Source organism: Beta vulgaris, chromosome 1 (genome assembly GCF_026745355.1).
Source record: "Beta vulgaris subsp. vulgaris cultivar EL10 chromosome 1, EL10.2, whole genome shotgun sequence".
NCBI classification, from domain to species: Eukaryota; Viridiplantae; Streptophyta; class Magnoliopsida; order Caryophyllales; family Amaranthaceae; genus Beta; species Beta vulgaris.
In genome coordinates this window covers 583037-609091 of record NC_079202.1, presented here as the reverse complement: position 1 = coordinate 609091, position 26055 = coordinate 583037, and the positions used below count along the sequence as shown (strand labels likewise).

At 37.6% G+C, this 26055-nt stretch overlaps 1 protein-coding gene across 4 annotated transcripts; it reads right to left on the bottom strand.

Annotated features, from left to right (window-relative positions):
* Positions 1-24568, bottom strand: LOC104902551 (kinesin-like protein KIN-4A). 4 transcript variants are annotated; one of them, XM_010690360.4, is made up of 27 exons: positions 24233-24567; positions 23967-24089; positions 20876-21022; positions 20624-20773; positions 17976-18223; positions 16876-17063; positions 16654-16778; positions 15941-15977; positions 15130-15221; positions 14910-15020; positions 14716-14829; positions 14444-14540; positions 14099-14211; positions 6884-6982; positions 6676-6789; positions 6450-6566; positions 6288-6368; positions 6004-6075; positions 5266-5359; positions 4849-4880; positions 4663-4760; positions 4475-4573; positions 4112-4333; positions 3358-3520; positions 2708-2869; positions 2326-2621; positions 1-566 (listed from the first exon to the last, which is right to left on the bottom strand). In XM_010690360.4, exons 2-26 carry the CDS (start codon positions 24081-24083, stop codon positions 2409-2411), a joined length of 3105 nt encoding a protein of 1034 aa, XP_010688662.2. In that variant the 5' UTR covers positions 24084-24089; positions 24233-24567; the 3' UTR covers positions 1-566; positions 2326-2408. The 4 variants fall into 4 exon arrangements, with proteins under 4 accessions (XP_010688662.2, XP_010688670.2, XP_010688678.2 ...); XM_010690368.4 differs by having other exon boundaries at positions 24261-24567; XM_010690376.4 differs by having other exon boundaries at positions 14444-14534; positions 23967-24568.
* Positions 24569-26055: the final 1487 nt, after the last annotated feature.

Below are 26055 nucleotides of genomic sequence, written 5' to 3'. Positions count from 1 at the left end.
TCACAACAAATTTGGAAACCTTTACTGTAATTCAATCACTTCTTATAGTGTGTAATTCAATCAATGTGCTACATACATCAAGCATGAAAGCCTAGTACAATTCAATAAGTTTAGCTAATACAATTTCCTACTTCTTCTTTTATAATATATTAACAAAATTAATCCTGTGTTTACACACTGCAGACTATATGAGACTGCCTACAGACCAAAAACACAACCATAAAGGGAAATAAAAACCACCCTTCATTTACATTTTCATTACATATGTCATATCAAAGAAATCCTTATTCACAAAATAAAATCTTATAAAACGAGCGTTAGAAGCCGTCAGATGGAACGAGACAACTAAGTACCAGACATGTCAATGCCGGAGTTAACCAGCTTGTGTTTTCCGCTGACTGCTTTGGCATAAAACTGGTAGCATCATCACTGCTTTACAAGATGCACCCTTCTGCCCAACAAATCACCTCTAAAGAATTAAACACCAATGCGTCCAATTCATTATAAAAACCAAGTTCTTCAAGACATACATAATGGGCCACTGTATACAACTGCATTCTTCTAACCTGGAACAAATGAATGGACAAAAAGTCTAAAAATAGTGTTGAAATGTCACGAGAGAAACTTAGAGAACACAAGTCAGATTTCTTTGGTAACAATTGCAACACACAAAGAGTTCTAAATTCCAACTTGACTAAATCAATTCATCAATCATACAAGAAACAGCATGACGGTAAAGGATTGCGTTTTTTACAAGTTGGGACAGATGAAAGACAGAATGCTGCGATTTAACTTCGACGCAAAGGAAACAGTGAAGTATTGAACCAGTTCAAGTCATGTGTCTATTCTCAGACACCAACTCATATAATCAAACTGATTGGTTCATAAAACAACATATCACTATGTTTCAGTCGTCAGAGGACATAATGAGCTGGTATGCTAGAATATTCAGGTAAAAGAGTACTGTGATTATGTCTGATATCATGAATTGAAAGGGTACCCGCATGCTCTCGCCAAGAGTACTAAGATCATCTCAGCTTTACTCATGATTTGACAAATTTTCCACTCGATTCATTTCCTACTAAATAAAATCCATCCAAAGTATAGTTTACAGCCAATTTTGTCCCCATGAATTTTCTTTTGAAATGAGGCCACAGCATATATAAGGGACTGTTCCATTCACGAAAGGGATGGAAGCAAAAGGACTTGAGAGGAAAAGAAATACATCAATTTTTTTGTTTGGTTCTGAAGAAAGTTAATCCCAATCCCTTTTTTCAGTTAGTTGCTAATAGTAAAAAAAACTTGGCTACCTTCGGGTGGTTTTGCTTCAAATGGCAGCATTGACAAACACCAAGTCCACCCCAGCATCGCCTCTGGTCATCGGGAAAAGCAATGACAGTAACTGGACAGGTTGTTGTGAGTTTGTGACTACAAAAAATGGTTGGTTTGGTGGCGCAGCTGTGCAGGTACCAGTGAGGTGGATAATAGCGACAGCGAAAAGTTGGTGAGAGGTGGGTGGGTGGATAGTGCTCGATTATCTTGGAGGTTGAAAAAAAAATTCAACTTCATATTATTTTAATTTTCTTGATTCACTAGAAAGTGAGAGGCATCATCTCTTTAATGTCTAAACTAGAAAAAGGCGAAAGGGAATTGCTTGAAAGGCTCAAGTTCAACCAAGGTACTAATTTACTTTCCTTGATTGATTCTCGTGAAGCAAATGCCGCAATTACTAAATGTTCAACACATAAGCCTATGTAAATAGTCCTATTACTTGATCAGGTTTCCGACACATTAACTCCCTACCATAAGAAGGGCTGTAGTAACAGTAACATCATGGACAAACACCATTAAACATAATGGGACGATTTCAGTGCAGTTTTAGATGCTTCCCCCCCCCCCCCCCAACCCCCCACCCTGATGCTATAGATGGAAAGGAATGCATGCACTTTAACCATTAGTCCGTCAAGGCTTAACACTTTGTTTGGATAGGAGGAAATGGAGAGAAAGGGAAGGAAGGGAAAGCGAGGTGAGCAAGTTCCCTTGTTTGAATAAGGAATTGGGGGAAGGATCCATTTTCCCTCCCTCTTTAATAAACATCATCCTTCCCAAATTGGAGAGATTTGGAGGGAAAATGGAGCTCCATATTCCCCTTCCCTTTTTTACCCTTCCCTTCCTTTACCTCCAAACAAAGTGTAAATGATCAATTAACATGCAGATGGTGGTACAGTGCTATAAATGGCATTACAAGCATTAACACTTTAATTTAATGACATGTTTGTGCTTGCCAAATAGATAATTAGTATGCAATAATAGGAAAACACTCACCTATATAGGTATTGCTAGTCTAACTCTGACGTATGTGTGGATGTACGTGGAGGTCAAACCACACAAAGCACCAAGACAAAGTATTACATCATATCTATCAATGCCTGCTGCCGAGGCTTTGCCTTCACAATTGTCTCATCACAGTGCTTAATCCATTCTGACAATCTCCATGGTTTTTGCCATTTCCATTTGAACTGTAATATCCACTGGTGATGACTCCTCTTCCATCTCCATAGCTTACCAGCTTGTCCTGCAACTGCTAATTTCTTAATTGATGACTGTCCAATTGGTACCATCTGCGTACAGAGGAAAAAGTCCTTTTTCATGAAGGAAACAGATAGGAGGCTAGCTAACAGAAAGAAGCAAGAAACAGAAAACCAGCCTTTTTCGGATCAATATATGCTGCCGATTCTTTGACTTGACCATTAGCGATACCCGGGGTATACTTCAACTGTTTCTGAGCAGGTTTTGATACTGGAGAAAATGGGCCACTCATGTTGTGAGTGTCGTCAACTGAGTGTTTTACTGATCCTTGTGAATTATTCTGCTCAGTGACAAATGTAAATTAGATCAGACTACAAAAAGATGAAAAAAAAAAGAAATATATAAGTGGTCAAGAATTTTAAATAAAGATAGATAATAGAGCACACGTAGCAGTTATTCAAGAATCTGAAACTAGCATTGCCATTTCTTAACTAGACTTGTGGCAGTGAATCATGCAAATTACCACCTCCAGTTCTCAATAAGTGCACCACTTTCCTTATTTGGAATAGTCACAATAAGTGCAACCAAGCTCAAAATGGTAAAAAGATGTTCAATATTATTACAAATATGCCACTAACAAGCAAGAGGGAACCACTACTTTTTTGTTTCACCACTTGAGTTACCTTACTTTATTGTGTCGCACAACTTTCTAGTTTGAACGTATTTCAGGTTGTAATTTATTAGATTAACAAGAGTCAGGACACAAATTACTTGCCAGACTTGAAATGCATCTTAAAAATACTCTGCACAAACTAAACTTCATCTCACCGATGCAGATGTGGCAAGAGCAACAGCAACTGCTTGCTCTCTCAATTTGAGGTCCTTTTCCACCTCCTTTCTTCGTGTTTCACTCTGCCTCAAGAGACCTACTAGTTCTTTTAGATGCTCCTTCATTTCCTTCATTTCAGTTTCCTTGTCATATAACTGACATCTGTTAAGAAACAAGACTAAGATGAGCTCCAACGTGGCACATAAGTTTTCACAAGAAAAACTACTGAAACAAATCATTAACAGTCTAACAGAATGTTATGCATATCATCTTCCAAACCAAGATTTATAACATCATCAATGTTAAAAATTACATGCATTAAAAACAATTCAAGTCAATACCAAACATGTGTTATACATATATCTATGATTACGAATTATTTTCAAAGCTCCAGGATACCATCAATGAAAAAGAGCAAAACCATTGGAATTTTAGATCTTGATGGTGGTTTTTTTCCTCTTTGTAAATTGTCTTAAAATCCAGAATACCAACCAATCAAGGCAGTACCATTCTGAAGCTAGATCAGCATTAAACTCATCAGAAGGTAATGGACAACACCAAAGAGGAATAAATAGAGAATAGAGCAAAGAGACTGCCTGATCCACATGAGCAGCAATGAACATCGATAGGATTTCTAAATTTTAAATGGCGTCAAGCGTCAAGGAAATCTTAAAAAAAGGTCACGATACACTGGATATGAAAAAAATATTCAAAGATGAATCAATTTTAAAGTCAATCAATAATAATAAGAACCTCGTATCTGCAAGAGAATTGAACATATATTGCAGCAAACTCTTGGCATCTCCCATTGATCGCAACTGGTTCCAGCGACCACGATTACTAAAAGCACGTTCCCTCTCTTCTGCTTCCGAAAGTTGTGAAGCCATTGCCACCAAGGAATTGGATGATATGCTCAGCATATTTTCCAGAGATGTGATTCTAGCCATCCTTGCATGCGGCGAAAGGGAAGATAATCTGCATATGATCACGATCAAATATTTCATTAACCATAATTGCAACAGAAATCAAGTACCTTTCTAACTGCTAAGGTAGTCTATATTATTCTTTAGTAACTGGGGCAACAGATTCCTAACTAAGAATTTGCATGAATTGCACCTTGAGAACCCATTCTTTCCTTTAGGGGTGCTTAAGCCCTTTGAAGCAAGCTCTTCCAGTTGTTTCAACACAGACAACTCCTCTGCAAGTGCAGTACGTCTGGAGAAGGCAGAACCATCATCAAATGTACTGTAAACCAATTCATGGGTGCTGACTTGTGCATATACCAATTCAAACAGAATACATACACTTGAGTTTGTTTCTCATATTCAAAACGCACTTCATGGACGTTTACCATGACTTCTAGCTCGTGATCAAGCCAGCGCTGCAATGTTTTCTCGTTGGTCTGAGATGCAAAAGACTCCATTAACAAAACATAACTGGACAAATATACTTGAAATTGGAAGACGATAGAAAGTACACATAATTATTACCTGCCCATTTGTTCCATTGCCATTAGCGACAACTGGAAAATTGCAAAGAACAAAATAAGAAACCAAGCATTAGGAATAGCGTAGACGGAATTGGAATACAGCATTCCTAATACTAAAGCTATTACCTTCTGATGCACAAGGAAATGACAAGGACGTATAGTATACAAGTATCCTGATTTATATATTTCATTCAATTTAATTAGGGTGAAAGATTTATATACATTCTTAGGATGGTCGGTACACTGGGACATCTTATTTGTGGCCTCTCTAGGATACTAAAGAAAACAAATCACAATACAATAGGAACTTTATTATTTTCAGCACTGAGGGTGCTTCAATATAAAACTTAAAATAACCACAGGTACCTTTATTGCTGTTTTTAGGCTCAGATATAATATACGTCTACAAGAATGATACCTGAATTATCACGTGCTGAAGATTTACGAGCTTCAAGCAATTCCTTTAATCTTTTGGTGGCCATTGCAGCTTCTTCTGTTTTTCTTTGCAGAACCTGAGAGAATTAAGGAAATTGCTTATAGCATCTAACTGGAATCAGGTTTATGATTCTCATGAGGAGAACTTACAGGCTCAGAAATATGCTATAGACAGTAGAAACTAATAGACGGCTGGAAAAAATCATACAATTTCTGTGTTGGAGAGGATATATTAGCACAGCACTTCATCGAACAATAAACAAAACAAAGTCTTATTCCACTTAAAATTTATTCGCTCTTAACTCTCCAAGGGATATATTTCTATGTGATACACCTCCAATTATATTCAGTCCAGAACAAGAAATCCTTATGCCAAAGCTCGGTAAGATAGCAGTTGATGGCAACAACATACAAGAGCAGTAAAGGGAGCAAGTAATAGTAAAATTGGCATTTTAGAAACCAGAGAAGAAATCAACAGTTAGGCTACTCGTTTGATATTGATGATGTCATTAGGCTTTAGCACTAATGAGAACACAAACTTTAACATGAAAAATTGCAACAACCAACATCTGTCAGAATTGTTACGAATGAATGATTGTGAATATGGCAGTATAATCACGGATTAAAGTCAGTGACCAAGCTTGAATGTTGGGGAAATAAATCTCATTCTAAATGATCTTGGATGAAAGATAAATAAATGGGCAAGCACATGGAGGCTTACCAGTTTCTGACGTTGATTTAGAGCTTGAAGCTTATGTCTCTCATATTCGTTCCTCCTACCCTCCTTACGTAACTGCTTCAAAAAAGTACAACTAATGAATAAACAACAACAGGAAGTTTGAATTGTTAAATGATAGTAAGCATCAAACAACCTGGAAGATAGAATACAAAGAAGAGAGGAGAAGAAAAGTGTGTAAAAGTAGGAGAAAAGCAGAGGACCAAAAGACGGCAAAAATAATATGAAGGGAACTCGCTCATAACAAGAAAGTGCAAAGTGAACAGCACCTGTAGAAGTTCCTTTTCTCGAGAAGCTCTCCATTGTCGAAATTGTTCTGCCTCTTGCTTGATTTTATGTTGCAATTGAACCTAGATTTAGAGAACAAGTCAATAGAATGTAATTACTGGTGCTTCACTTTTGGACATGCATAATGTGAGTAGGAATTCAACCTTCTGAGCTTTTATGAATTGTATCTCCTCTTGCAAGCGTTTTGCTGCTTCTTCACTTTTTTGTTTTTGTTTCAACAGCTGAACTTGGTTTTCTTGTTTCTTTTTTAGATCGAGAATCTACAGATGTACATTGAAGAGAAGATTAAAAACATTTGACATACATGATTAATAATCTGTTTGCAACGTTATTGGGAAAATCGGAAAATAATGCCCGTCAAAACCTTACCTGTGCCTCAAGTGCCTTCAATTTCTGAGAATGAACATCCTGCAGTTTTTGCGTTTGACCATCAGAAGAGGCAGCAAGATTTTCTATCTCAGCTGAAAGCCGGTCTCGTTCTAGCTGCAGTCATTACAAATAACCCAAGTGAGCAGAACCACAAAACAGCTTTCTCAAAAATCTAGAAAAAATACGAATTCTATAATTTAAATTGAACCTGGACAGCTTTTTTCTCATCCTCAAGTTCCATTAGTTTCTTCCCAAAATGTTGTTTAAGAGTCTCAGTATCTGCTTCTCCAAAAAGCTTCATCTCAGACTGCAAAGAAGAATATATAGTCTCAAATAAGTTGCAGAATTAGTAACCCTGTCACTAAACCAGTTTCAGGATGTGTGTTTAGACTAAAGTGTAAATTAAACCATTTTTTAGAAGTTAAATGGTCCAAAAGAAAAACAAGGATAGATATGAATATGCTATGAATTCAAGTAATTAAGCAACAATCAAGGGCAAATAAGATCAATTAGGGTTAAGATAGTTATGTTTTCATAAAAAAAGAAAGTAATTTTATCAATATACAGTTATTCACCCTCAACTTTCGAGAGGTTGAGGTTCTCTCCCAAAATGCCAAACCCACTTTTATGTGTTTTCACATCCTTTCTCTTTCTACCCTTCTAGATAGTCATTACATCAGCTTTTATTGTAGTAAAGAGACAAATTTCGGATAAATAGAGATGCCGATTTGCAGTCTGTTTTATCCTATTAAAGATGACTAGTTGCTCAAATCTGCAATGCACCAATTGTTACAAATTCTCAAGAACATCATAGATACTAAGACAATTGGGAGATAATTGATGAACTGATGCATCATAAAATCTATAACCACCCACATGATTGAATCAGTTGTTTGATATAACTTTAGTATTATAACATGACGAGCAACTCAAATGAGGTCAATTGGCACAACAGTCCGACTACATATCATACAGTAATACAGTCAAAGGGTTCTAGTTGGAGGAAGTGAGCAGTCTCTATATAATTTTTCGAGAAATAAGTATGTGAAAACTTTCTCCATCCGACGATTTTGCTTGTATATAATTCACATGAGCATATTTTTTTTTCGGTGTCAAAGAGGGCAGAAACCCATTTATTCAAAAACAAAAACCATACACTTAGGTAACAAATCTTGCTGAAGCTACGCCCACAATATCCTCACGCAGGAGGTGGGAGATTGAAAGAGGAGGCGTTTCAAAAAACACACATCCCTCATGCGAATCTACCCCTATGTTTGCAAGAGCATCAGCAACTCTGTTCCCTTCCCGATAACAATGAACTAAGCTAACATTACAACCAAAAGAGTCTAACAAAAGACGACAGTTATTGAGAATGTGGACACATTCCCCTCCTTGTAGATGTGGATTTTGCAGCCCTTCCAAGCAAGCTTTGTTATCCATTTGGATAATTAGCTTCTGCACCCCCATCTCACTAGCCATACCCAGACCAACTTCAACGGCTAGAAGCTCAGCTTTATACGCATTACAAACGCCAAAATGTGCCGCAAAACCTCTAATAAAAATCCCACGACTGTCCCGTATCACTCCCCTGCCTCCTGCTAATCCCGGCGACCCCCGAGCAGCACCATCAGTATTTAAAGCCATCCAGTACATGGGTGGAGCTATCCATCTTACCAAGATTTCAGTTTTCACATGGTTTCTTTTGTTAGCTTGTGGAAGGAACTGATCATTGCAATAGAAAGCTCGCCAATTTTCCTCCATTCGAGCTCGCAGGAAGCTTCCCGTATCAATAGGTATTTCCTCACTCTTCCCAAAGGTAAAACAATTTCTCCATCTCCAGTTCCACCAGATGGTTGTTACAAACCATGAAGCCCAATCAGTAGGATAATAATCATCCTTAGCAAGAATATTTCGCATAATCCACTCTTCAAGGTTTCCTGAGAAAAAAGAAGGCATATTAGCCGGACCTCCAACTCCTTCCCATATAATTCGAGCAGCTGGGCAATCCCGGAGCAAGTGAAGCATGGTCTCATCCTCATTTAAGACACATCTATGGCATCTGGGATCCTCAGTAAGGTGCCTTCGTAGACGATTAGCGTTACAAAGAATGCGGTCATGTAGAGTTAACCATACGAAGGTTTTGATTCGCTGCTGCGCAGGGACTCGCCAAATATTCATCCACTTTGGGTGCTCCAGAGGTATGCTTTCTCTCATTAAACTGACTGCATGTTTGATGGAGAAACCCCCCGTTTTTGTACCCTTCCAATATCTCAAGTCGCCTATCTCCGGGTTTTCAACAAGTTTATGAGACTCAATTCGTTTAATGGAATCCATATTTAAAAGATTAGCAAAGACATCCCACCGCCAACCATGACCTGGAATCCACATCTCCTCAACAGTAGCCCCGTCAAGTGCCATGGGAATGGGCGCTGTAGCTAAACTACGCAAGGGGATGTCCGTGGCCCAACAGTGATCCCAGAATAAGGTCGTGACCCCATTACCTATGGCTACAGCAGACCCTTTGTGTAGCCATGATGCGTTGTCTGTTATACCGCGCCATACATTGGACATATTGGCTTTGGGTTGAAACATATCGATATCACAACGCCCTTTGCAATATTTGTGGCGAAGTACTCGTGACCAAAGGGAATTAGGTTCAGCAAGCACTCGCCATCCCAGTTTGGTTAAGAAAGCCGAGTTGGTTTGTCGAGCTGAGCGGATTCCAATTCCACCCTCTTTTCGTGGCCGTTGTAGCGTTTCCCACGACAACAGATGCATTTTCTTGTGATCTTCATCTCCCCCCAGATAAATCTACGCACTTTTTTATCAATAGAGTCACATATTGACCTGGGTAATTTTGCAGTTTGCATTGAGTATGTAGCCATAGTCGAAAGTGTAGACTTGGCTAACGTAACTCTCCCTGCTAGTGAAAGGTACTTGGACTTCCATCCCGTGAGTCTCCGATCAATTTTTTCACACAAATGAGCATAAGTCTCCCTCGTTACTCGACTTGTTAACGTTGGCATGCCCAAATACATTCCTAAGTCATCTGTAGCCGCCATACCAAAAGCCTCACTAATCTCTACCTTTTGAATCTCCGGAGTGTTATGAGAGAAATAAATCGTAGATTTTGCAAGACTAACCCTTTGGCCAGATGCCCTACAAAAACGATCCAGGCACCGTGAGATCATGTGAGCCTGCGATATCGATGCTTCTGCAAACAAAATTATGTCGTCCGCAAAAAATAAATTTGACAGCAGCGGGCCTCCACGACTAGCATATACGGGTTTCCACGCGCCTCCAATAATGGCTTCCTCAATGATTTGGTTAAGTCGTTCCATGCATAGAACAAATAAATAAGGAGACAGCGGGTCTCCCTGCCGGATGCCTCGAGTAGGGGTAAACGCTTCTGATTTCTCCCCATTCCATAACACTCGCATAACCGGGGTGGTTACACACTCCATAATCACCTCAATAAGCCTCAGTGGGAAGTTCATTTCAACAAGAGTATCTCGAATAAACGACCATCGAAGCCTGTCATATGCCTTTTCAAAATCAATTTTTATGGCCATATACTGTTTCCCACTTTGTTTCCGCTTCATGGTGTGGAGGACCTCTTGGACAATAACTATATTATCCGTGATTTGCCTCCCCGGGACAAAGCTAGTTGTTGGACGAAGTTATCTTAGGCATAAGAGGTTTGATTCGGTGGACAATGGCTTTGGTAATTATTTTATATGCAACATTGCATAAGCCAATAGGTCGAAACTGAGACGGGAGCTCCGGCTTGTCCACCTTGGGAATGAGAGCCAGAAAAGTGTCATTAAGAGAAGGAGGAAGTCCTTTTCCTGCAAGAGCATCCAAAACCATGGAATATACTTTGGGAGCCACCAGGTCCCAATGCTTATGGTAGAAAAGCGCTTGGAAACCGTCGGGCCCTGGAGCCTTCAAGGACCCCATTGAGTTAATAGCATGATCTACATCACTTTTCGAAAATGGTCTGGTGAGTTTGTCCCAGTCCTCGGTCGAGAATTCTGCGCAAATTCCTGTGGGTATCTCCACTGCCTCCTCAGAGTTGTCTTCGGTAAACAAATTTGTAAAGTAGTTTACGAGGAGTTCTTTAATCTTCGATGTATCATGGGTCCACTGCCCCTCAGTGTCCTTGAGAGCCATGATTTTGTTTTTCCACCTTCTAATTATTGTGCTAAGTTGGAAGAAGGTGGTATTTCGATCACCATCCTGTAGCCACTCCACCCTCGCTTTTTGATACCACAGCATTTCTTCCTGTTGAAGTATATTATCTAATGCCCTTCGCAACTTTGACTCAAGCTTAATGAGGCTAGAATTTCTCTCTAAGGATAAAGAGGATTGTATGCCTTTTATTCGAGCCATCAAAATTTTTTTTTCCCTGAAAATGTTGTGGAAGGTTGTTTTGTTCCAGTTCAGCAGATCCTCCGAAAAAGAAGAGAGGAGTGGAACTAAGGGAGTGTCCACACTCCATTTTTCTTGCAGGAAGTCTGAAAAATTCTCATGTGTTAACCATGCTGCTTGAAAACGGAAGGGTCGATCAAGAGCAGTTAATGGGGCAAAGCCATTCGGAGAAATTAGTAACGGGCAGTGATCCGACTGAAGGGCTGGAAGATGTTTGACTCTTGCCCTATCAAAAACCATACTCCATTCAGAATTACAGAGGGCTCGGTCGAGCCTAGCGCTCCGGTAAGTATCAACTGAGTTTCCCCTAGCCCAGGTATGAGCTGGGCCCGAGAATTCAACCTCAACTAGCTGCTGCTCTTCGATCCAGTGATTAAACTTTACGCTTCTACGAGTAGTCTCTCCACAACTTGAATTTCTTTCCCACGCAAATCGAGTTTCGTTAAAGTCCCCTGCTAGGAGCCATGGTTTGTTGTTGCGCTGCGCAAAGTTCGATAGATCCCTCCATAAATCATGTCTTTGCGAGGGATGAGGGCTAGCGTAGATAACTGAGAAATACCACGGAATATCCCCACATTTAGCAATTTCTAAAGTAATGTATTGATTGCTTTGTTCAATTGGTCCAACAGTAACCAATTCTGTACGCCAATAGACCCAGATTCCGCCACTAAAGCCTTGGGCATCAACTCGAACATGCCCCTTAAAACCAAGGATGTCAGCCACCTTCTTAGCATGCTCTCCCCCCATGTGTGTTTCGACTAAAGCCAAGACAGTTGGTTTATTGATCCGGATAATTTCCCTCAAAACAGACATAAATTCACGATTGCCCGCTCCTTGCACATTCCAAACCATACAAGTGATGGGGAATGAATTATTTGAAAGGATTGTACTATGATTCATTAAATCAGAGTGTGGAAAAATAGCATTAAAAGCAGCAGATAAAAATCTGAAAGCTTGGTTGATATCATTGGGAAGCTTGAGAGTGATTATGAGTTCCGGAGATTCCGGGCTCGAGGCTTCCCATGAGTGAATCTCCATCTCCAGCTTGTGACTCAGGGGGTCTGTTATTATCATGTATGGTTCCAACATCGGATGTCCCACGCAAAGGATCTTCTCCGGGGGAACTGTCAATAAAATTGGATGGGGGATCATGGAAGTCATCTAAATCACTACACAAGTGTGAGGCTTCTAGTTGAATGGGTGAGATGTCTTCTAGGTGAATAGGAGATGGAGTGATGGTTACTTCTTGACTAGCTTGAAAAAGAATGGGGTAGTTTTCCTTTCCTTGTGCATTAGGGTGAGACACAGTGGGGTGTCCTACATTCAAATTTTGAATATTAGTAGAATCTAGAAGGATATCTTTTTGGAGGTATTTTTTGGCCATCTTTTTGAAATCATTTTTAATTTTGGTATTGACAATTTTCGTGGCTTTTTTTATGGGAACGGTTTTGGATTTTCCTATATTGAAGGGATTGATTTCGCTTGACCCTTCCAATTGATGGGAATTCTTTCCTAAACTAACAGTAGCCCAATTTTCTTGATTGAGATTATCCGCCCCTAAAATTTCGTTGGGGTTCCCTTCTGAATTTGACTTGGCGGTTTCCTGATTTTTTTCCTGATTTTCCTCTTCTAGGACTTGGAATCTGGAGCCCCCCTGTTGAGTGGGTGGTTGCTGGCCCTGCTCAACACCCTTGGTGGTGGTCCGCGCGTTATGAGGTTGATCCATCGCAGGAGGTGGTTTATCAGGTTTCGTATACCGTCTTCTCGGAGGTTTCTTGACCATCATCCACGAGCCAAAGGACTGCTCTTCTGGTGTGGGTTGGACAGGTCCTGGAGTGGGGAATACCATTTCCATATTATCCTCATGTTCCTGTGGAACCTCCATAGGACACTTCTCTTGTTGATGTCCAATTTTTCCACAATTAAAGCAGATAAGTTTTAGTCCCTCGTACTGGATTTTCCAAATCCTTCCTTTTAACCAGAATTTCGATAGAAGCGGTTTCGAGAGGTCTAACTCCACACTTAGTCTAGTGAATTGACCGCGTTGAGCTAGAATAGTGTTGTTATCAATTCTCATCACTTTGCCAATTAAATTTCCAACTTTACAAAGAAATTCCTTGTCAAAATATTCAACAGATAAGTGAGGAATACGGACCCAAGCCGTAAGGAATCTCATTGGTGCATCGTCAGGGATAAAGTTAGGGAGCCACTTGCGAATGGTCAAGTAATTGTCGTCAAGCATCCAGGGTCCCTGTGTAAGCACATGATTATAGTCCCCCAGGTCAGAGAAACGAGCAATGAAATATTCATGCCCAATATCAGTGAGAACTAATCCCCCTTTCAATTCCCATTTCTTCTTCAGACGTTTCATCAAAGACATATAACCAATTTTGGCATCAAAAAGCTTAATGATCAGAGTATGTTTCCAAGGTTGCCTAATTCGCTGCTTTTCCTGTTTAGATAGGATAATCACTGGACATCGAGGATTATTAAGGATATGTTCAGGTGGCTCTTCATCTTCAGAAATGTAATCATCTTCCTCTGGCACTGGGTGTTGTTTATAAATTTGACCTGTTGCAGCAACATCACGGAAGGATGGCATTTCTTGGTGATTTTTATGTTGGGGTTGATGTGAACGAATTGGGGGAAAATCTTTAGATGAAGAATTACCCAAGTGAAGATTGAGATTATTCTCCTTGTTAAAAATAAGATGAGTAATTTTTCTTTTGGATTTTTTGGTGGATCGGGAGACCTGATCGCTTTCCTCTGGAGTGATCTCGTTAGAGAGAGAATTCATTTTTTTTTTTATTTGTGTTTATGATCTATACTATAGATGGAATATCAACCTTTCACAGAATTCACATGAGCATATTACATTCTGGAGGCAACATCTTTGATTTAAGTAAGTCTTATTTAGAAAAAATTGATGATTAATAACATAGGACAAAAAAAATGGTTGTATCATGATATAAGTATATAACAATTATCATACCTCTTTCTGCTGCAGACGTTTATTCAACTCGATTAATTCTTTGTCCATAGTGTTCTGAAGAACCTTGTGCTCCCATTCCTTTGCAGCTTCCTCATCTATATCTTTGGAATCACCTATTAAAATTTCTCTAGTGTTACCTCAATAAACATAATTCAGAAGCAGCTCAGAGAATAACATGTAATCTATACAAAAACATCTTGATGGACTAATATTAAAACTAAGGGCAATTACATCCCCAATTTTCAGCTCTGATGCTCTTTGGAAATCGAAGGGCAGTTCTCTCTAGAGGCTACAAATCATGATAAAGACAGCAAAGTTTCAGAATTCAAGACTAGAAAGCCATACCCATAGCGATTTCACCCATTGTATAATCAGATGAATCCATACTTTGGCGCCTCTTATGCCCCTCATTTTTCACTGAGCAAATTTCTCCACCCTGGTCCTATACTCCAACTTATCAGTACAATGATATGAAAAGACAAAATATTGCTACTTTTTACTATAGAACATGTATAATGCAAGAGAATCGATGTAGAAAGGAATCCTATGCAGGAGGACCAATGTCATGGAGAGAATTCAAGGTTAAGACTCAATTAAATCAAGAGTATATCACCTACCTGACCCAATGTATCACCCTCATCACTAGCATTATATCCACTGCGGTACTTACTAAGCTCCCGACGAAGATCCTCATTAGTTGATTCAAGCCAAGAAATCCTCTCCTTTAAGGCCTACAATTTAATGTCATTTAAATGACAAAAATTTATGCAGCCAAGCAGAAATGACATAAAGACTTGCACAATTTCTATACCTGTACTTCATTCGAAGATGCCCCTCCACCTCTTGCACAAAGTTCTGCTTGTAAATACTCAAGCTGCTGCCGCATCTTAATCATCTCATTGGATATTGGATCTCTATTGATCTATTACAAACAATAAAGTATAACTTTAAAATTAGCTATGTTCCTATTTGGCTATAAAGCCAAAAAGTTCATATACTAATATCTTGTAGAAAGGACATGTTATGCTTACCACTGGCTTATTCTGAATATTCCGTGCACGATTTGCATACTTAAGTGTGTTGAGTGTCTCTTCAGCGTTAATATCAGCCGGACTGATGCAAGCTGGAAAATATATATACGACATAAATGGCATTAGAATCGGGCTTAACAGAATACATTGGATCGAGAGAATGTAAAGAAGGAAAAAGTAACTGTTGATAGTTTTTATGCTGACACTGTGCATCAGGGAATATTGTACCAAATCAGACATCCTACATGTTAACTAATGATGCAGGCTGAAGGAAGTTTAAAGAAACCAAAAGCTCTCCAAGAGTTTGCAAAAATGTGGTACTGGAATTACAAGACATGAATGCCAACAAGCAAAGTCAGCACAAAAGTAGCAAGAAGAATATATAGAGTTTATCATGGCAGACAAGTCAAAAGGGAAATACGATGCAGCAATACCCTGAGTTTCCAACCAAAAAGATAAACATAATCCTTCATATTAACTAATTATTTTATACAACCAAGAACCTGTAAACAACTGCCAAAGTCTTCCTGCAATGCTTGGGCTAAGTAACTGGGGGTAGCAGAATTTTGCAAGCACAAAAAGCAAATGTATGAAAGGTCACATGAAAAGAATAGCTTGTGAATCTTTTTAGTTGAAGAGTTGACACAATATGGAATTAGTGATACATTATATGACAAAGACCAAGTATATGCTAGCCAGCAGTTCAGAATCAGCACAGCATAGACGATAGAGCAATGCAGTTGATTTACCATCACAAGAATAACATATTTCATTCCAAATATGAAGACAGATTTCGAGATAAGACAATTACCAATCATAACAGTCCTGCTGTTGCCACCAAGTGAATCCTGAAGGAAAACATGACATTAGACAAAGTGCTCCAACATATAGTTGCAATTTGTGCAGAAACGAAAGCTGTTCACTAGCACTTTCTTACAGTTTGTGACTTGTCTCCAAGGTCACATGTCAATACTATTTTATGTTCTAAGAATATCGATCTAAGCAAACAAGACAATACTATATGCTAACACAAGTTGAATGATTTCCCAACCATGGCATGGCAACACCGGAAAAGATTCTTAAGTTCAAGCAACAACAATTGGCATTTAAAAGTGATCTTAATCAATCTGGGCTCTTCACTGATTAAGAAGACTTTATATCCCAACACTAAAAATGAGAGCGCATGGTCGGACATATCCAGATATTTTATCAACCAATGTTTTCTGCATTGATAACTCGATCATGCCAGCCTTAGACATCATTCAATAAAAGACGGCCTGAATAATTACCAATTGTACGAAAACCACTGATGAGTCCATTACGACAACATTATATCTTATTGTACCTTGAATAAAGCAATTTTAGCACATACATCGAACATTAAGATCCAAGACACAGATGCAACAACAAAATGAATCAATTGAGACAATAATTCAATATTATATCCAAATCTATAACATAAAGTCTGGCAGTGAGAATACATGCTAATGAAATCTGGCAGTGAGAATAGAAGTTGTGTCAAACCTGCAATAATCGAGTCAATTTACTGTCTCGGTAGGGAACATGTAAACCTTCTTTCCTCTTTTTCTCATCACCAAGAGCGCTGATGACATTACCCAGGGCAAGAAGACCCTTGTTTATATGAACTCCTGTTTAAGTGAAGCACTGGTGAATTTCCTCATGCTATAACATAAAGTCACAAAATAAATAAAAGATGCGCAATAAGTGGATAAAATGCTGACCAACCTTCTTTAAAACGCATGCCATCAGAACCTGTTCTTTTTGCACGCTCAGACCCAGCCAGATCTACTAAATGTAATTTAGCTGACAGGTATTCTTCGTTCATGCTTTCATTGACATTGCCATCTTCAGGATTACCATGACTAGGCTTGCGCATCTGCTCTAGCGTTATGGTGAAGATTGCATGTGAACGGCTACAAACAATGAATGTGTTACTAATGTAAGATTGACATGGTCAACTATTTCACACATAGGTAGAACCCTTTCAATTAAATAGTTCATATATTAACAGTCCACCATCCCCAAATAGCAAAGAAAGACGGAAAACAAAATTAGACATGCAGCCATTGCTTCAGCAGTGGATACGCGTGCAAAGCGACCAACACCACAGGGTCCTGCTTTTAGAGGGCCCAAAAGTCTTAAATTACATGTTTTTTAGTCATATAGTTCAAACACGAGTTTTATTTTGTCAAAAATATTTTCACAATGATATATTTTATAGAATACATTAATATAATTTTACAATCTATGCATAACATTTTTATATTTAGGACCCAACTTTATAATTAGCACAGGGGTCTCAAAGTTTTTAAGACGGCCTTGCTGACAACCGGTCAAAAATAACAATCTATCGAGAGAATTGCATGGTCAGTCTTTCTGTTACTTGGGCCCTTGACGTAACTGCTTCACAACATACAACAAGCAGAAGACAGCTTCGATGATTAGTCAATTGCAATTTGCAATACAAATATGAAAAAATTGCCGTAGCAGTTATTGATTAAGCTTCCCTAAAGATTATTTCAATTATTCCAGAATATTAACGTACTTTCATGACGCTTCTACATACGGCATGGTGTCTGAGAAACAATTCCCAAGACGCATTAAAATGTTATCTCCCAATGAGTATTCTTATATCAATGTAGATTGTAGAATCTTGTTTCTCTCATTTTCTTTGTACCACATTTTTCAGAATAATCCAATATCAAGTTTGATGGCATACTCCAAAATGAACATATTTATTTGCAGTACATGGTGGGGTGTATATTGACTCAATATAGAAACTCCTGAAGATATAAAGTTCATTCTGATAATGTCTTGATATACACCTGGATTGGTTGTTCATGTTCGTACTCCCAGTAGCGCGGCAAAGAGATCCTTGTTCAAGACACGATGCCATCTCTTTCAAAGATCTGACCTCTACTTCAGTAGATCCCGCTAGAGTAATAACACCATTAGACGATTCACGTATCTGGATTGGTGGTTTTCCAGGTACATTTACTTTTCCTGTATTAGCAGTTTCTGATTTCGTCGATAGTGAAGAATCCAGTAAATCTCGCACTTCTTCTTTAAGAATCTGCCGAATAAAAAGTCTAGTCAAACAAATTAACAATTGTGGACTAGGATAACCAACCAAAGTGGTTAAATAGCTGGAGCTTTTAGGTATCCATACAGGAGCAAACATGCGAATTTAAATGCAAGTCAGTTACCATCAAGCAGTCACCATTTGCAAGAAAAGTGTTGAGAAACTCCACTAAATCAGAGGTTATGAGCAGAAGCTAGAACCACAATAGCTCCAATACAATGGGAAACCACTCACAAAAGGATTTGTAAGGGTAATCAGAGCTCGTAGAGGAAACACTCAATAAAAGAAAGAAGACACTTGCTAAAGTATTCGAATCAGTAGAAAGATTGAAATAGAAATCGATTTTGAGGAAGATAGATCAAAACCAAAAATCATAAAAGTTATCTTGTAAGGTTGCATTTGCAATAAACACAAGGAAAAATTGACAGAAATAATCAGAACTATGACCGGTCCGCTCAAAATAATCCCAACTTTGGGTTATTATGGAATAATCCAAACTATTTGGGGTACCTTCCCAAAATAATCCAAACTTTTATTTTTCTTGCCTTCAATGATTTCTCTTGGGTCTATTCCATATAGGATAATTTAAAGTTTGGATTATTTTGAGAAAGTACTCCCAATAGTTTGGATTATTCTAGAATAACCCATAGTTGGGGTTATTTTGAGCTGAACGGTGATAGTTTGGATTATTCTTGTCAATTTAAATTAAGAATATTAAAAGAAAAGGCCACCCAAACTACAGGTAACAAGCAGCAAGGTGGTTTACAACATGCGCTGTTAGTATTATAGCCTTATACCTATAGAAAGCATCTTTATGAATGCTGCACTGATAGGAACCACCAAACCAAGAAACAGTTTCCCTGTTTTCAAGAGGACATAAACAAGACAGATAGAAAAGGAACTAAGCAAAGAGAACGACGACTGATTCAGGTCCTTAACCATGGATTCCAATGTAAGAGATCTTGTAGAACTTATCAATGAGGCCCTTCCGATTAGTACTACACAAAAAGATAATCCATTGTAGACACTAATGGAATTCAATCAGGAATTCTTTGAAAACTTTACTACCCTGAGAAGATGCAAGTGATTATTTGGTTTGTTTACTTTCCCAGGAAGAGAAGGGAATAAACTAAAGCTACTCTTAAGTCTCTATATTACACTCCCTCTGTTTATTAGTTCCAATCTTTTTTGACTTTCACATTGCCATCGCACAATTCTCACCATTATATCTTATATTATCTAGTAGTAAAATTATTAAAAAAAAAAATTAAAAATTTGCATTGAGATGAATCTTTTGGTAAGTATATGAATAGAGCCAAAAATCAAATTGTTGCAACTAATATAAAAACATGGTTGCTAAACGCAGCCTCACTTTACTAACGCAGCCTTAAAAAAACCCCAAAAAACCCTTATTATCATATTCTTTCTAAAAAATCCTTTTTCTCTCTAAAAATATTCTCTCCTCCTCTCTAACTGTTAGATATAAAAAACTTCATCGAAGATCTACAAATTTTAATTTGATATTCAATGGACCATAATTTTGACCCAATCGAATTTCAATCTGATGTAAGTTGTGAATTTTTTTTCGTAATTATGATGCAGGTTGTGAATTTTTTTCGCAGATTCAAGTTGTAATTTTTTTTTCGTAATGTCTGTTTCGTGTAGACTACATGAAACAGATGATTCCATTTCGTGTAGATTACACGAAACAATTGATTCTGTTTCGTGTGGACTACACGAAACAGATGATTCTGTTTCGTGCAATCTGCACGAAACAATTGGATCCGTTTCGTGCACCTTGCACGAAATACCAGTATTCCCTTCGAAATTCTGAAAGAAAGTTGGACGAAATTCAAAAAACTTATTCGCTTGATATTGAACCCGAAATGTGTATAAGATCTAGTCATTTATCAATTTTCCAACATTTTCGAAAAAGATTGAAGAGCTTGGAAACGAATTTGGGGTATAATGGTGGACGAATTTGTGAAATTTCGTGAAACCAGAAATCTTCGAAGAGGAAGAGGGTGATGAGAGAGGAGAGGAAGAGGGAGAAATGAGTTGTGAGTGAATAAGGGTAATTTTGGAATTTAGATGGGTTGTACATGGTAAATGAAAGTTGCATTTAGCAACCCCCTATAAAAAAGGGCGTATAAATAAGTAAAAGCTAACACGCCCGATTAAGTATTTAATCAGTTGTTCTATATTTGGATAAAGTGGTAATAAATCATACTATTATATAGTATTGATGAATCCATACGAATGGTAGAAAATCCCTCTGTGAAACATTGATTACTTCCATTACAAGAGTTCTATATAAATCATGATTGTTTATGTAGTTGGACAAATTTAACTAGATGCCCAAGTCAGAAAGGAGATATTCAAAGGACCAACCTCGATAAATGAAACATGCAATTGGAATTCAGTTTCATTCTTCAATTTTCCAATTTTACTGAATAACGCATTCATAACTTGAGGAATTATTCCTGTATGTCCACCTTCTTTGAATGCTGTACCCATAGTGTAGGTTTTCCCTGACCCTGTCTGCAACCCGAAGGAAAAATCACTATCTTGTGTAGTAATAGGCCACATTGATATAATTGTCATGTATAGCACTTTTATACCACATACTAAAGCAAAGCTTACCTGACCATAAGCAAGGACCGTTGCATTGTACCCCTGGAATAAACCATCAACAAGTGAAGCAACACATTCTTCAAACATAGAAGAAGATGGAGAAGCAGAACTCCCATAGACATGATCAAATGTAAAGGAATGTGTCCCGATTTGCACCTGTAGTGTAAAATGTAGAATATTACTAACAACAATCACTAACATTTTTTTTCATAAGAATTTTAAAAAGAACTAAGGGCTCATCTTAGAACCAGAGTATCCTACACAGAACCCATTGGTGTCGGAACAGTTATACTCCTAGTTAAATGTATTTGTTAGATATGTACGTGATGTTGTTACACAAGGGAGTTGTGGAGTTTGGGTATAACATGAAACAAGAGGATTAATTGAATTTTTTAAGATTTTGATTAGGTGCTCCTGCACCACATATAGCAGTTCACCCGTACCTAGTTTTCTATAGAATCCAAAGGTTGGCAGAAACTTCAGTTCTCCAGCACCACCTGTGACGGTGTGTCTGGCATCTGTACATGCTTTGGTGCTCCGGCACCACTTATAACGGTGCTCCTGCACCTATGCCAAAAAACACGATTTTTTCGCGTTTTTTCTGATGTCCTTTGGGGCGAAACAAAGTGTTGTTTCAGGCATTTCTCCTCCGTATTTCCCTATACTATTAAAAGGGATGTATAACATGCAGAGAATTATATCAAATCATTCTCATATTTTCTTAGAGAGGTCTTCCTAGAATTTTTCTCCACATACAAACTCTTGTAGAAATAGAACTTCCAATCAACCAAGTCCTATTTTTTCTTCTTCTTCATGTCTTATAGGTATTACCGTGTAACTCGTTGATCATAGTAGGTCGGTGAATTACACATCTCCTCCTCCACCTTTATAAGCACACCCAGGATGCCAGACACTTCAAAACTTTCAAATTTAACATGTCCACTCTTTTTTTTCTTCATAATATAGGACTATAGGAGTATATGGAATTATATCTTTGACTTCCTAAGAGATAAAAATAGTATATCATGATATATGATTTCCATAATAACTTATTAACTAGTAAATATGTTAGTGCCAAAGATCCTCTGTACTAATCTTCAAAGTCATGGTAAAAGCAAATAAGGTAAAAATTATTCATACATTTAATGAGTTGATAATCTACAAGGTACTGCTTTTTGCGGTTCAGTACTCAGCATTAGATACAATTATTATTCCTCTCAAAGTATTGTATGCTAAATGATATGCTTCAACATCCTATGAAGATAAATGAGGTATCATATATAGCAATTTCATTGTTATTCTTGACTCCTTTAATGCTCTAAAAGGAAAGAAAATAATATTACCTCTCCTTCCATTTTCGGAAGATTGTAACTAGCAAGTACTGGTTAGAGGCTTAGAGCAGTAACTGATATGAATTTTTTTTTCTTTTTCTAAAGCACATCTACTTTCCTGAATGATGAAGCTCTTCTCTCAAAAGATGATTAGTTAAACTGCTTATATCAGAGCTGCACACTGGCTTGTCACGTTAAGAAAACACTTTCCACATTAGAGCAGTAACTAATTATCTTAATTTTGTTTCTTTCTCTTCTACTCTAGTTTCTAATTTTTTCTTTATTTTACCTTCCACTTCTACTTTTTCTTTGTCAAACACTTTCCATATTCATTTTCCCCCAAAAATTTTTAAAAGGAGAGTGCAAACTTTTTCTCTTCCAGAAAGCAACGAATTGACTAAAAAACTGACAGGATAAAGATAGCTCAACTCAACGTTTTATATTACGTCTTCAAATAGATATAATCATGACATTACTCCTTTTTCATTTATAATCTTGCTTGTTACAAGTAAGGAGATAAAAAAACGACTTATTTGTTAAAATCAGCACAAAAGTACCAGCCATGTAATGATCTCCAAACTTTACAAAAAAAAGGAACACCGATGGAGAATGTTTGGACATTTAGCATGAAATACATTGATTGAGATATAAGAATCAACTAGGATTAGGGAAGTGTGAATTGACTAACATGTTACGAATAGGATTTTTACAAAAACTACAAATTATGTTAGATTTTTGGATGGAGACCTCTAATAATACAGCTAGTGCAATGTTGAGAAGATAACTTTGTCCGAGCCAGATTTGGTGAATACTCTATTGAGTTGTTTGGGGCTTCGGCTCAAGGGGTCGCATTTCCCCTATGTGGTTATTATGGTGCCTTTCGTGATGGTTTATGGCACGAGTGCTGCTACCTATTATGACTGGATGTTCAAGAAGTATGTGAAAGGGAATATCTCATCTTGTAATATGTCCGAGGTGTCCACCGATGTTCCATGGTTAAAGATGTCCAAAACGAGCTTATAATCAAGCAAGTTTAAAAGCCATACAATGAAAAGATAATATAGAAAGGAAACAATCTCATTGCCATCTTTAGACACAAGAACATGGTGCATAGTACTGAACAATACATCCAAATGTAATTCTGCAATTAAAGTGGATCTCATCCAAAGATCAATACTAAAGATTGAAACTTCCCCAACCCACATATGAAACTCTTATAAAATTCTACAGCTCTGCTTAATTACTAATTAAAGCTTCATGATTAACATTGCATTTGATCTTAGCCACATGCAAAAGAACTTACATTTCTCTAATGCTTACACTTAATCATTGAAATTATAAATCACAGAGCAAAAACTTGATCAATTCTACAAATTAGCCTTAGAGTTCTTCAATGCATAATTTATTTCTTAGATTTTGGACCCCAAAAGAAGACTCAGCAAACAAAAGTTTCTCCCAAAAACTCTAAAAGGGATTTTAGCAGAGAGAATCATTTAATTAGTCAGACCATCAAAAACTAAAAAAAGCATTCAACAAGATGCATAAAATCTGGACATATTACAAACATTGCATCAAGCACTTGTTTAAAAAAGAAAAAAAAATGCACAGTAAAAAACTTACTGCCACCATAATTAAGATCTAGATCACACTAATCCATCAACAAAATTGAGAGTGCACACAACATTAATTACACCCAATTAAACAATCATAATCCAAAAAAAGATTTACATTCCCATAAGATGATAAAAATAAATAGAGAGAAAATGCACCTGAGGTTTCCCACGAACAACAGTAACACAATCTTTACAACCTTGAATCTTCTCATCTCCAATTAATGGCCTAATATGAACTGCTACTTTTACACAACATTCTTCTCCTCCTTCCATTTATTGCTGTTTTTTCCAAGTAATTATCAACTAACTAAACTAACCCAGATTAAAGATTAAAGATTAAAGGTGAAAGAGAAGCTAAGCAACAATGAATGAATGAATGAATGAAGAGAATTGGGTAATGGGGTAATGAGAAAGAAACCAACTTTGTGAACCCAGAAAATGATGGTGCACCTATAATCAGACGCCACAGTTAGGACTTAGGAGAGAGAAAATCTGTTTGAATGAAAAGAGATGAGGAAATTCAGTTGTTGTTGTTGTTGTTGTTTGTTGTTTGTTGTTGTTAAGAAGACTAACTGCAACTACAACCACCACTACTAATTAGAAATTACTATCATTTTCCTTCGTCTTCACTGCACTTCTTCTGCTGTTGTTGCTGCTGCTGCTGCTAATATCATCTGAGGAGAGAGAAAGTTAGGAGAAAAAAAAGGGTATTTTGTTTTGCTGCTATGTTTGGTTGTAATGCAACTCAGTGATACTTTACTGACAAGAAAAAAAAGAGAAAACCAAACAAAACTTTTGGTTCACTCTTATTAAGTTCCCAGACACTGAGGTGGTAGCTCAGTACTATCACATCGAATTTCAGGATATTGTTCAGGGTTATATTCTCGTTCCAATGATATATTAATGGGAATTTGATGAGTCGATCTGCCTACATGTTTTACTTTTACTGCAATATTGAGGAGGTTGTTCTTATTTTACCTGAGTGGTTTGAATTAGCCCCACCCCACAACCCCGTTTTCACGGTTTAGGTTGCTCCTATTTCGACGAGACGAGCCGTTTATCATTACGATAGGTGTCAAGTGGAAGTGCAGTGATATATGCAGCTGAGGAATTTACTTAAGGTGACGGTGAGTTGTTTCGACTTATATTTAGCCTCTGAACGGATATACCTGGTAAGCTAATAGCATAGTAGAAGTTGGTGTTCGTACAAATTATCTTTCCTAATTATTAAAAAAAAGGAGAAAGTGAAATTCCGAAAATACCCTTTCCTCTCTCCTCCACCTTCTTTATGCCAACGGCTTTCTAACAGCTCACTCACTTTTCCTTTTGATGTCCATGTGCTTAGTGCTCTGTTTTAACTTGATATTTACTGTTTTGCCCTTCCTTGTGGACCCCATCTGAATATGATTAAACTGATTTTTCTTTTTTGTATATAAAAATACAGCGCATGTCCACGTGATTAAGGAATCGTATGTCGTAGTACTCGTAGAAGCTCGTGCACTGCTCACTTCTTTTAACCTTTGAAAATTTTGATGATTCTTATTCTTATTTCTACCTTCGTTAAGGAAGATGAACAAAACAACACATTTGTTTTTGTTTTTGTTTTTCCAAGCTGTGATTCCATAACTACCCACTTTCTTGTCCCTTTTTTTTGATTGAATTGTCATCTCTCATGTCACCTCATTCTTCTTATACCATGATTTTTCATATTACTAAAAAAAACAATATTCTTTTTTCTATTTTGTAATTTTTGCCACACTCTTTATTTGAAAGTTCAATTTCATATTTTTTTTATGTCGGGTGGTGGAGGATGGAGTTCATGTATGGATAATGGATATGATGTGCAATTTACCATACTAAATTATAATACTAAATTATTATAATTTAGGAAAATTTGTCAAAAAAAAAAACATTTACGAGTTCATTTTTGCGAAGAAAAACTTTATAAAGCATTTTTTGCAAAAATAAACCAAAATCAAAAAAAAAAAAATCCGAAAACAAACCAAAATCAAAATTATTTTTACAAGATAAAACCTAGCCACCACTCCCAGCAACCCCTAACCCTCCCTCCACCCCTTCAGGCGGCACCCCCCCCCCCCCTCGCCCTACCCTCTCTCCTCTCCATTCTTCCCTCCTTCAGCCCTCCCCCCTCTCCTCTCCCATCATCCACCCCCCAACCGCTGCGCCACCCAGAACACCCCACACCATTGCACCACCCATTTTCGTTCTTCGATTTTTGATAGTT

Bases quoted from the DNA above. Each gene is read 5' to 3' on its own strand.
- LOC104902551 (XM_010690360.4), bottom strand. From the start codon at position 24,083: ATGGAAGGAGGAGAAGAATGTTGTGTAAAAGTAGCAGTTCATATTAGG. The intron at 6,983-14,098 runs GTATGATAATTG...TCTTCTTTGCAG, and splicing joins AACGTCTGCAGCAGAAAGAG to TCTGAGATGAAGCTTTTTGG. The intron at 2,622-2,707 runs GCTGGTTTTCTG...CTCTGTACGCAG, and splicing joins CATATATTGATCCGAAAAAG to ATGGTACCAATTGGACAGTC.